At 37.5% G+C, this 13282-nt stretch overlaps 1 protein-coding gene across 1 annotated transcript in view; it reads left to right on the top strand.

Moving 5' to 3' along the window:
• Positions 1-12760, top strand: part of stk10 (serine/threonine kinase 10) — a 43269-nt gene extending 30509 nt beyond the window's left edge. Inside the window, exons 8-20 of the mRNA XM_015405151.1 lie at positions 612-746; positions 2601-2942; positions 3030-3428; positions 7482-7606; positions 8178-8301; positions 9245-9424; positions 10471-10563; positions 10649-10778; positions 11220-11344; positions 11478-11666; positions 11744-11869; positions 11992-12105; positions 12409-12760. Of these exons, the coding sequence (XP_015260637.1) occupies positions 612-746; positions 2601-2942; positions 3030-3428; positions 7482-7606; positions 8178-8301; positions 9245-9424; positions 10471-10563; positions 10649-10778; positions 11220-11344; positions 11478-11666; positions 11744-11869; positions 11992-12105; positions 12409-12549 (2223 nt within the window). The 3' untranslated portion in view covers positions 12550-12760. The remainder of the gene's footprint in view (positions 1-611; positions 747-2600; positions 2943-3029; positions 3429-7481; positions 7607-8177; positions 8302-9244; positions 9425-10470; positions 10564-10648; positions 10779-11219; positions 11345-11477; positions 11667-11743; positions 11870-11991; positions 12106-12408) is intronic.
• Positions 12761-13282: the final 522 nt, after the last annotated feature.

Here is a 13282-nt window from a genome sequence, read left to right as displayed (position 1 = left end):
TCAAACTATAGAGCTATCTGCTACAGCAGGGGTGGGAAATTCCAGGTCCTGGGGGTCCTTATCCTACAATGTTTAGATCCATCCTTTGTCCAACACATCTGAATCTAATGGCTGAGTTACCTCCTCAGTAAGCAGTCAGTTCCTCCAGAGTCCTCTCAATCATCTAATTGATTCAGGTGTGTTGAACCAGAGGCTCATCTAAAAGTTGCAAGAACTAGAAAATGCCCACGCCAGCTACAGGGTACCGGTTCGTGGGGTGGGGAGGGTCATGATGCTGCAGCTGAACCTGAGGGATCTCGTCACTTTCTCTCTTGCCAGCATTATACTTATAACATTTGTATTGCAGAATCACTATGACATAAAACTTTAGTGGTTTTGAAATTCACTTAGATTTTGTTTAGTTTTAGTATTTAGTTCTACTCCCTCAGTGAAAAGTTATTTTTTGGGGGGTGACGGTGACTATCCTGTGGTGATTAGAATTCCTTTGGTCTTAATCACTCTTTAAATGGGTGTCAGCAATTGCTACACGTGTTGTTTGTCAGAAATGCTTTTTGTATTTAAATTCAACTGGTGATAAATTGAAAGAGCTCATCGTTAATTTGTGTCCACAGCACCCGTTTGTGAGGACGGCGACCTCCAACCGCCCGTTGATGGAGCTGGTTGCCGAGGCCAACGCCGAGGTCATGGAGGAAATCGAAGACAATAGAGAGGAAGGAGAGGACGACGACACAATGGATCTCATTGAGGTACCACACAGCAATGTTTTTTTCTGTTTGATCATTTTCATTTTTCTTTGTCAGTGTTTATTTTTGAAACAAGGAGTGAGGAGTATTTCCTCGAGGGTAAAAAGAAAAAAGAAATTATCAAAAAGTCTCTAATTCAGATTTGCAGCTGAATAGCAAGAGGACCTTTTATCTTCTTGTATTTAGGCTTTCACTGAAATAAACACGCTTATTTGTACCTTTTTCCCCTAAAAATCCAACAAGTTATTGTTCTTTTTTACTAGTTATCCCAGTCAAGCAACATTTTCCTCTGTGGTAAAGTTAGTCGTTCTGCTGATAGATTTATGTTGAGGTTTACTAAGGCCATTCACAGATCCACAGAGGACATAAGATTAGAAAGTTACAGTATGAGAGGGCAGTCAGCACAAACAAAGGAACAGAAGCCGGAATACTGGCATTCCCTCACACCCACATGTGTTTAAATATAGGCACCTGCTTTTAACCTTGTTTCTGTGTTGCTTCACCACAGCAGATGGAGTAAATTAATGTAAGGGTTCTCATTGTTTTTAACCTTTAAATAAATCAGTTTTTAAGACTTTATAAGAGAGTCTATTGGACATTTCATCGCATGGAATAAAACATGTTTTCAATTTTTGCTACATTAAAGTACTAATTTACTTACTCAGCCGTTTTATGAAAGTAATTTAGTTCATAGCCAATTATCATTTATTACAGTGATTTGCTGTCAAACAGGGTGATCTCATTTATCAAAATTAATAATGCATGTATATGATTTAGTTGATTTTAGAAGTGCTACAAGATAGACATGCAATATAAAATGGTAAAAAAATTAAAAATAGACAAACATAAGGTTTTTTTTTTTAACCTCTGAGTGCAGTCTACTGATATCAGTTTTAGTCCGGTATACCTTTTTTTTTTTTCTCTCCAGAAACTCTGAACAGTATTGCTAATAATGTATTGCTTAAACTCTTGCTAGCAAAGATGTAATCCCAGGGTGCTAGCGGAATGTCGATGCCGTACCTTATTTTTCTATTATTTCTAAAAGAGGACAAAGATATTACAGACACATTTTAAGTTGTCTTTAATAATTTGAAAATGTGCAGTTAGTGCTATTTGCCCAGTAAATAGCATCTATACCCATAAACAACAGTCCCTTCTTTGGCTATTAACAGAAAGATGTAAGGTTTATCTAATTTAACCCATAGAAAGTGTGGCAACCATCCATGCTCTCCATACTCTTGAGAAAATGTAAACCTGCCCCATCTCAAATTTCCCTGAGTTTCCAAATGTTCCATCTCTTGCATATTCTTTAAGAAAAAATCAGAAGCTCAAAAGAATAAAACGGGGCAACTAGTCCATCTTCCTTTAGTAGGATGTCGACTATGAACATCATTGTATTATCTGTAGCACAGGTCTGTCTAGGGAATAGCATCTTACAAGATGTGTGGTTGACATATTGACAATTATGTAAAATATAACAGCAATTTTACATTTTTTTTTTTACATGAATGTATAGGCTACCTCTTGCCAAACATACTAAGTTGTGCTGATTTAGAGTTGTATCCTTGTTTACAGCTACTGCATACACTTATTTTCTTCACTCTGTTTACAATGGCTGCCTTTAGTAAAGATTAAAAGGCTATGTTAGGTGCTTTAAAGTGGCAATGAAGGAGAAGGGATGTCATTTTCATTGGATTTCATTGGATAGAAAATGTGTGAACAGCTTTATTAATTTGCATTTGGACTAGAGGAAAAGGTGGAAAGCATGGAAAAATGTTCATTCCAATAACAACTTAAACCTAAAAAAGGTTTTTTTTTTTACACTAGCCTTTAACAGTGTCTCCCTATTTCCTTTAGTCACCAAACAAGGAGCCATGTCAGACAAGTCAGACGAGTTTGGATGAAGACCAGTCCGAGTACACTCCAAGCCCCACTACACCCACCACGCCCTCACCAGTACCTTTACCGAGGAGATTGCATCGGCCTGATTCACAAGCGGAGGAGCCCGCAGTCTCTGAGATCCCTGTCCCCCCGCCAAGGCTCAATCTCCCTCAAAAAGATCCAGAGGAGATGCAGGACAAACAGCCTGATGAGCTGCTTGACTCTGATAAATCTGAGAGAGAGGGCTCAACTAAAACCACTGGCTCAGACTCGGGTGTTGAGGATGGGAAGAGTACCCCAACAATGGAGGATGAAAAGGTGCCTCTTCATTTTTTTTTTTTGCTGTAGTTTTATCAAGGAGCTTTAGAAGGTTTGTTTTGATTAAATTTAATGTTTAATTTCCAGGTGGCTTCAGAGAGACCAGAGAATGAACAGTTATCCAGACCTGAGACGGCTTCAGAAAAACTTGACAATATGATAAATAAGGACATTCCTAGAGTACAACTGTCTGAGCCAGAGTCCCCTTTTGTTGGAAACAGAGACTCACCAACTCCAAGCTTGAGTTCCAGCGTCACACCTGGATCCACTCCCACCCCATCTGTTGCTGCTACCCCGGTACCATCCAACGGATTGAATGATTCTGTTAGCAAAGGTACGGCCAATCGGCTGTCTATAGGAGGGAACGCTGAGCCAGCCTCGCCTCAGGCCAATGGACGACTAAACAACAAACGGTTCTCGTATACGGGGAGCATGGCTTCGGAGAACATGTCAATTAGCAAGGAGGACTTTGCAATATCTCCAAGGGTGAGTCACTCATTGAGTCAAATCCAATGTATTCTTTCTACAAAACCAGAATTGGTCTCAATACAATATATTAGGTAGAAATAATATTTCTATATAATATTTGGGTTGGCTTTTGGTTACAAGGCTAATCCCTCATTATATGCAAATTAAGCCTCCAGGATGATAAAAGATAAAACACAAGAAATCCTGAATGAATTATTTACATTTTCTTCTTTACAAAATAAAGTGGATTTTCCACATGATTCACATGATGTAGCTCACTTAGTATTTTGCCAATAATTCACTGGGACAATGGAGACAAAACCAAGCGCACTTAACCGAATCATCAAATAGGAGGTGCTTTTTCCCACATGGATCTGGATTTCACAGCGAGTCACTGTATATTTAGTGTGGAAAGCCAAACAACAGTGTCTCTTCTCCAGGGTCCAACAGATCCTCCGGTGGTGCTCCCAGTTTGGGGGGCATCTTTTTCAAAGGAGCCAAAGCTGGAGTCAGCTGCTTCTTTTGGTTCTTTATTCTGTCCAGGATCAAAAACTGTTATCCTGAGAGGAAGACGAATTATGAGCAAAAGCCAGCTTCCAAACTCCTGATGAAACCCCTTGTTTGAAAGTTTGACTTTTTTTCTCTGCTTCCCTCCTTCATCCTGCCTCGGAATCACATCATTCCCTCATTGGCAGTAGAAAGGATTAACAGAAACGTTCCTTCAGAGGTTCCCTTCATATTTGTTAATTGTGCCGATGGCATATATAGAATGCTTGGCTTCTCATTTCTTGGCCAATGAAAGTTTCTCCACATAGGAAATACATGAAAATCACACTATACATTCCTGTTTGGTGTGAACACACTATTGGATAAAGAGATAAAGCCCCGTTTTAAAAGTAGCAGCCTAAAAGGATGATCTTCCTGCCTAAATATAAAACGCACTGTAATACCTGGAAGCATCAAATTACTTTTGTCCTTCAATACTTTTCCTTCTTGCTAAAAAAAAAAAAATCCAACTTAAACTGCTCTTCACTCACTAATGTCCAAATAAAGGAGTTTGGCTTTTGGCACATTGTATTAGCTTGACCAAATTGGAGATTTCTGATTTAATTGATAATTTCTGACCAGTGGACTAGCTGGATTATATGTTCATCATTTGCTTTAAATGTAAAGAACCTAACTGTAGTAATAATGCTGCATGAAGCAAGTTAAATACAGCTTTAAATCTGTAAGATGTTTAAGGGTTATACTCTCACTCTGTGTTTAGGAATTGAAGGATAACAGAGAGCTTATTGCCTGTGTAGGAAAACCCTACCTTGGAAAAAATGCTTCTCTGCATCCCATTAAGGAACTGAGGCAGCGTTGTGTTGTGTTTTGGGGTGTGGGTGTTAACTGCCCAACACAAAAGATTGTCTGTATCCCATTGGGTTAACGTCAGATGTTAGCTTTAATGAGACTACAGACAGGGGTCCAGCTCATAGCTTCATTTACAGTCTGTAAGAAGTGAATGAAATCCACTGGCAGTCCAACGGGGTGTAAGCTTAAAGCTGGTGAAGCCAAGTATGCATGTAACACATTCATCCACAGCCATCGGGACCAATGGTGCCCTTTGTTTGGGCACAGTCCCACATTCACTATTGTGAATGGAAGTTTCTATGCACCTCTTTGTCACTTAGTTGTTTCTGGAGACTAACTGATGACCCCGAATGAAAGCCTACTGTCTGCATGTGAATTTCTTTTTCAGAACGGAATATCAAGAAGCGTTGATGTCATAGATGCAATGACTAGATTCATGTCGACACCTCTTGGCTTCTGTGGATGTGCAAATTCAAAACTCCAAAACATCAAACGATTAACCAATGTTTAATTGAGGGCATAAAGATGATTAATAAGATGTATACAAAAAAAGTGTGACTACAGAAAAGGGTGCATTTATATCCTTTGGAAACTCTGATTAAGATTCTTTTATGAAATTTATAGTTTACATTTTTTTTTTTATTAAAATATGTCCTAAAAATGGAAAACAACATTAGAAAGGCAAAGAAGTAGCATCAAGTAGCTGTCATCCGTGGCTGGAGGCTCACAGAGGACTGTTTGCTCAGCTGTAGGTGCTCTGTAGTCGTAACACAGCTTTTCATCTGGGCTCTGCATGGGGCTCTTAGACTTTAATAGTTCCCCGTGGTTTCTATTAAAGTATCGCTTAAAAGTCTTTGGTTATTTTTCAGATCTTTAAAACGATAGGAATTGGCGTCTAATGAATGACATAGGGTATAAAATTAAGCAAATATAAACTAGATGCAAGGTTTGATAGGATCCCATATTAGAGTAGCATTGAACAGTTTTATTAATGTCCTGTTTTCAATAGACTTCTGCACTTTAACAAGGTTCCCAAAGCCTTTGAAGGAAAAGGAAGCCCGCAGCCCTAAGATCCTCTGCAAAACTTAAGAAGGAACAGTTGCCTTTCAGCATATTTATCAGCTTTTCACACCAAAGCTAACCTGGCAGTAGCCAGACTGATGTGTGTAAAACTGAGTTTAGTTCTACGTTATCAGGATTATTATTATAGTCTTAATCTAATCGTTATTAGGATTTTTCGTGAGACTGGAAACCCTGATCTCGTGACAATCCAGCTTTGAACCAAAGCCACCAATTTGGGTTTTTGGTGTAATTGTGCTAGTTGCAATGATACACTCAAACAAAATACTGTATTTTTTTTTTTTACAGTGCAAGATGATAAACATCCCTCTACTTTATTACTGTTGCTCAGTTTACTGAATGCCAAGTTTTTAACCTTTAATTTACTAATTGATGGCTCTCTGACTGATGTTCTGCTATAAAGCCAGGGAAAATTTTTGTTTTCACCAATACAGGTAAAGCTTTAAGCTATGATTTAAAATCCGATTTTTGTGGCCAAGTTTGGCCAAGGGATGATACCATATACAGTTAATAATTTAAGTTGAGGGCAAATAAGAATCCAAAGGCACACCCCTCCTTTTTAAAAACAAACAAAAAATAAAAATTATAAATATATGGCATGTTAAAATATTGATGCCGTAGTTTGCTTATGTATTGATTAAATTTATAGCTCACCCAGATTTATTCATGAGCATGAAATCTAATTTTTAAATGACAGTAGAAAAGAGTTTAGCGTTTACTAGATGGAACTTTATTAAGTTTGGCTTCCTACTGCATTGTTGACAGGTTAGTGTTTCTCAGTTTCAGAGAAGAACCTGACTAACAGGAACAATAAAGATGTCTTTGTCATCCCACATACAGACTGTTGGCTCTTCTAACAGATCCAGATTTTAGATTCATTCTTGAGATTAGAAATGTAAAAGAATGTCGTTTTTTTTTTTTTTTTTTTTTTGAAGGAAAATGTTTAAATATGTTGACTAATGGGCAACTCTGATATTATTCAACTTTATTTTTACATTTTTCATGAACAATTTCAAGACACAAAGCATGGGGATTTTTTTAAAGAGCCTGTTACAGTTGCAATTATGTCTCATAAAATGGTATTTGCTTTTAAGTGTCATTGGTTGATAAATTTAATGTTTAAGTTAAGAACATAAAGTTTATAGTAAAAAAGAAGATATTAAGGAAAATCAAATTCTTGAGATCTTTAAAAGATTCAAAGCTGACCTAGTTTGCTGTTTACTGGTAGTCCTCCATATTTTAGTTAAAAATCTGTCGGTATTTTAAAAAGTACCTTATCTCATCTATGTAAAGCTCCCTGGGCTGTAGGAAGAAAAACAGCCTCACAGATCCTCTACTGTACTTCAGAGTCAGAATGTCATTTTTTATCGCATAATCATGCTTTGTGTCACATGAACTCACCTTGATTGTTTTTCTAAAGTAAAGCTCAAAGGTTTCATATGGCCAAGGCAAACGTCCTAGCATAGGTTTCAGAATCCTGAGTCATGATTAAATTAGCTGCTAGAATTTTAAACAAACTCAAAATATTATCTGGATCGATCAGATTTATTCCATTCCCCCCAAAAAAACCTAGCATGCTGATATAGTCTATAACGATATCAGGCTTTAATTCTTTGTGTTTTTCTCTTTCATCAGAACTTTTCCAGCAAGACCCTAAAGCGAACTAGGAAGTTTGTCGTTGATGGTGTTGAGGTGAGCGTGACGACCTCAAAGATCATCAGGGATGATGAGAAGAAAGATGAGGAGATGAGATTCCTGAGGTAAACATGATTTTCTGTGTTCATGTTCAGCACTGACTAAATGGATGAAGAGATTTAGATTGTCCGGTTTGTTCTTCTATTGAACCTTCTGCATGCTGCACCTATTCATTTCTGTGAAATGTAAAGGTGCAGCTGACTCCACTTTCAAGGGTGACTTTTGAATATGGACTTTTTTTCAGTATAAAATACCTTTCTAGGCTGACATTACAGCCTATTGTTGATTTTTGATAACCGCTTCTAATGTTGTTCCACTGCTCCATTCGCAGTAATTTTTTTTTTTTTTATAGCATTGCCATCTAGTGTTAGGAATATGGAACTGCATCAATAGTTCTGTAACATGTCAAAGTCCCCCCATCCTTTCTTTTTACACATATTCTATGTTTAAACCTGAACAACAGCGATTTTTAGAAGAAGGTAAAGGATGACAATTTATACCAAAATATTGTTTTGTCTAAATCTTCAAGTTTAAATGTGAACTTAAAAGTTTATTTACATTTTTTTTCTAATAGCCCAATAAGTAGAATACATATTCTAATATGTGAAAATATGTTGTGTATTTGTGTGTGTTTAGGCGTCAGGAGCTGCGTGAACTCCGTTTGCTACAGAAGGAAGAACAACGTGCTCTGGCTGGTCTGAACACCAAACTGGAATCCCAGAGGGAACAAATACAGAAGCGCTTTGATCAGGAAATAAATGTGAGTTAGCTCCCACATTAGAACCTGGTGCAGAATTCATCTGCTCTGTAAATTGTAACAGCACTTTATGTTCCTTTATTCACTTTTGCCTCTAAAGGGAAATTCAGTTTATCCAAAGAAATATTCTTTAAGTTTCGTCTTTCCAAGAGATTTATTTGACATACACTGAATTTCAAGAACAAAATACATTTTGTCACAAGAAACTTCAGCTGTTTCCTAAACATTTATGTGAAAAAATAGCATAAATAATAAATAAGAATAAATATAAAGTGAATTATAAATGGTTTTAGAAGTATTTTAGAAATGCCATTCTAGAAGAATATTATTTCTAAATCTAGAGGATGCTATGCTTTTGTGAAGCAGTAAATTTCTAGTTTAAAAAAGGGTTAGATTATGAAACATAATGGCAAGTTATTAACGCCTTTCAAAGTAGTTTAATGAATCTTCTAAAAATTGAATATGTTTAAAGACTTAGACATTCATCCAGAACTAAATGGAAAAGGTTTAAATCAGTGGTCTTCAACTCCAGCTTGGGGTCTGATGTCCTGCACTTATGGATGTTTGTCTGCTTCTACACCAGAAGCAAACAGCTGAATGACTTCCTCAGTATGCAGTGAAGTTTTCCTGAGTTCTGCTGATGACCTGATAATATGACTAAGGCGTGTTGAAGCAGATACTCGTCTAAAATGTGCAGGACACTGGGCTTCCAGGATGACAATAAAAAAAATACCCAGTTTCAATCGAAGCCCATTTGTATTTTAGAATGACTGATTCATAGTTCAGACCTAAATACAATTGAACATCTGACATTTTCCAGCTATTCTCTAACTACAGTAATCCGAGCCTCAGCAGTTATCGCAAAGAATGGACAAAAAAAAAAAAAATTTAAGTTCTCTAAGTCTGTCTGTGTTTAAGTTCCTGCTTCTTTTTGGTTTTATCTTAGGCCAAGAAGAAACAGTTTGATACAGATCTGGAGAATCTGGAGAAGCATCAGAAACACACCATTGAGAAGATGGAATCAGAACACAGTATTAAACTCAAGGAAGAAACCAAACGCATCAAAGTGGAGCAGGAGCGGGAATACCACAAATTCCTGGAGCAGTTAAAACATAAAAAGAAGGAGGTATGATTCATGTATCTGCCAGCTATTACTAATAATGAATAAGATGTGAAGCCATGAACTACCTAATGGCCCTGTCACACCTTGACGATTATCCAGTGTATGCCGACATCCCAGAATCTTCTAAAATGCTCACATACGCTGAACTTCCTATGCATTTTTTTAATTTTGGGCGTATACACGAGTATTCATAACGGGTCCAAAACGTACGTCTAACGACAGCTTAACTTATGCATAACGCACGGCAGCGTAATGCCAGTGATAGAGATCAGTAATGATTCGTCACAAGCTAGTAAGAGGCAAGAGGCACCCGGCATGCATAAAAAGCACAGCAAGATTTCTCTAAACTTCGCAGTCACGGTATTAATCTAGGTGTTGTTTACCGCATGCCAAAAAAAGAAACTGGAACAGAGTCAAATTAATGAGATAATTCACATGTTGGAGGACAGCTTGTATGTATTCCCGTCTCAGCCTTGCTGGATCCTCCATCTCTTATGGAATGTCTGCTCACCATGAAGTCTGGAGGAGTACAGACGGTTTCCTCCTGTGAACCCCCTTTTATACCAAAACGCTGCCAGTAAATCATTATACAGTAGCTGTAAGATAGAAACACATATTGGACGTGTGTTGGAGATAAGTTCTAGATTAGTTAAGAATAAGTTATGCATAGGTTACTCATAGGTTTTGGTTAGCTGGACGCCACGACTTATGAGTAACTTACACTTAACTTATTTCAACGATCACGTAACTTACCTGTGACTTACGGCCCACATGTGACTATACGCTAGGATACATCTAAAAATTTTAAGCATGAATTTTTGACATACTTGCTGTATGTCGATGTCTGCCAGCGTGTTTCAATGTACTTCAGAGTGCTCATAACTTGTACAAAACTGACCAAAACTTATCCAACGTATGTCAGCGTTTTTGCCTAATTTTCCAAAAGTCTGCATACGCTGGCTAAATCGTCAAGGTGCGACAGCGCTATAAGAAAGACTTTTCAGCTTCTAATCAGGTTTGCTTATTTCTGACCTTAACGTACTTTTCAGGTTAAACATTCGGTCGATAAGATGCCTAGGAGCGAACGTAAAGACACCTTAAAACAACGTATGAGCTTCTTCCAGCAGAATAAGCTGAAACAGGTCAGTATAACGGACATAGACGCGTATTTGCTCAGTTTCAACGGCTGCCAACCCTCCTTATCATCTTTGTTGCCATTTTTTTTAGGAGGAGAATTTTTTGATAGAGCAGAGACAGTTTCTGGATACAACCCTGAAGACGATCATCACCAACAACAAGCGGGAGATCGCAGAAACAGAGAGAGAATGTCTCAAAAAGAAACAGGAACTTATTAGAGGTGCAGTACTTTATTATATTTAAAGGTATAGTGAAGGAGGTTCTTTTTCTGTGGATCATCAAAGTAAGTGGTCCTCCTAACTGTCAATCATTCTGGTGATATATTTACGTAAGGCAGGCCTACGTGCTCGTCTCCATTTTCACTTATGGTGAGTCGGACATAGTGGAAACATTTCAAATCTTCTATTGGAAAGTAAGCTTGTATGAGCGATGCAAACGGCAACTTTTAAATGGAGCAAGCACAAGGAGAAAAGCCTCTATGTGCTCTAGCTCACGTTTAATTCCCTCTCAGTAGGGACAGGGTTGTACATATTTTTTTTTAAGTCGAGATGTTGAGAGTCTTTTTAAAATTCATGAAAATCCTCCACTATACCTTTAATGTTCAACTGTTGTGAAATATTTGAAGAAATTTTGTAAATGATTATGGATTATTTATGATTAGATCGAGAGGCCACATTATGGGACATGGAGGAGAAGAACCTTTTAGACAAACACCAGCTTTTGAAGCAGCAGATGAAAGACCAGTACTTTCTTCAGAGGCATCTACTCTTGAAGAAACATGAGAAGGTACGTAAATCAGTGGACATCTGTAATCCTACCATAAGGACAGTGTTAACAATATGAAGCATCTTACCCAAGAAGCTGTGGTGCATTTTCAATCTTGGGGTATAGTCTTATGACCGCTTTTGTGCCTCTACAGGAGCAAGAACAAATGCAGTGCTACAACCAACGCATGATTGAGATCATGAAGAGCAGGCAACAACAGGAGAAGAGTCGGCTGCCAAAAATCCAGCGAAATGAGGCCAAGACGCGTATGGCGATGTTCAAGAAAAGCCTTCGCATCAATTCAACTGGCAATGCCGCAGAGGACAGAGAAAAGATCAAGCAGGTTGGTCCACCGGCCTTTCTCCTCCTACAGATCAGTTATCAGTTGGAGTATCTAATAACTCTTACCCGGCTGTTTAGTTTTCTAAGCAGGAGGAGAAGCGGCAGAAGGCCGAGAGGCAGCATCAGCAGCAGAAACACGAGAACCAGCTGAGGGAGATGATGGGTCAGTGTGACAGCAACATCAGGGAGCTGCAGCAGCTGCAGGTGAATGAGTCATTTTTCTTGGCATTGTCATGTAGATCTTCTAGGACGCGTCTGAAGTGTTTTAGGATGGTATTAATGTTGCAACATCAACATAAGTACAAACTAACTTTTCTGTGTTTCAGAATGAGAAGTGCCATCTTCTGGTAGAGAATGAGACTCAGAGGCTGAAGCATCTGGATGAGCTTCATGTCCAGCAGATGAAGGAGTGGAGGGAGGAACTGAAGCTCAGAAAGAAGGTGGGTGTTTCCCATTTTCTCTAATTAAAAAAATCCACATTGTAGATTGGAAAAAACAAATGCATAAACAAAATAAATCATTATATGTATTTAAACTATCTAGAGTGAGAAAAAATGCACATAGCATATTAATCCAACTTTGCTATCCAAGCCAATTTAATTGTTCTGACCAGGAAATTAACAGTATCCTTCATTCTTTTCAAACAATATAACTATATTTCATCTCCCTGACACTATATAGTGTTACCTCAGTATAGTTGTTAGATATTTTCAAAAAATAAACATGTTTTTTCATCTTTTCAGGTCATTGAGGACGAACTGAGCGCAAGGAAGAGGGAGCAGGAAGCATTCTTCAAGATGAAAGAGAGCATAGACTATTCAAACCTGAGCTCGCCCAACAAACACTCCAAATTTGTGCCTTACGTGGACTCCTCTACATCATAATCAGAGATGTACGTGTTGCATCTTCCTACTTGCAACAGACAGACACCTGCTGCCTCAGTTTCTATTTGCTTTATTTACAAAAACAAAATATTATTTTCTTATTTGCTGTTGTGAATATTTATGTTTTAACCCAAGTTTTATTTTGTTCTTCTTTTACCAAACAGTAATATTTGCAGCTAAAACAATGCTCAACATGCCAAATCATTATTTTTAAAGGGTGAATATTAAGAAAAAAAAGATCATAGTTGCTTTTACCAGCCAGGCAAGTTTGCATAAGAAGCAGCAGTAAAGTACTGGTAAACTAGTAATAAAGTTTTTTCTTGATTAAATATGATTGTAAATGCTTCCCAAATAGTTTCCCGTTATTCTTTACTTGTTATAACCATTAACTTTTAAATTTCTGACGCAGCTGCCAAAACCTTATTTATGTATTGCTTATAGAAATCATTAACTTGATTGTAAATTGGATTTTTAAATGTTTTTTTCTGTTTATCAACCATCATATGAAGGACGGCTTTAAATAATTTTATTTTCTTTAACGGGATGTGAGGTAAATTCCAAACTAATTTGGTGAAATTTTTCTTTTTCTTATAAAGTTATTTAGAAGCTCAATTTTACTAAACAAGGGAAGACTAGATGTTGCGCACTCATTTATTTTTATTTACTGTATAATTAGTTACACTGGACAGGAACTGACTATGCCAAAGTAAATACTGTGTTTGTTTTGTTGTAT

Source organism: Cyprinodon variegatus, unplaced genomic scaffold, assembly GCF_000732505.1.
Source record: "Cyprinodon variegatus isolate N-32 unplaced genomic scaffold, C_variegatus-1.0 Scaffold36, whole genome shotgun sequence".
Lineage (NCBI taxonomy): Eukaryota > Metazoa > Chordata > Actinopteri > Cyprinodontiformes > Cyprinodontidae > Cyprinodon > Cyprinodon variegatus.
This window is presented reverse-complemented; position numbering and strand designations above follow the sequence as displayed.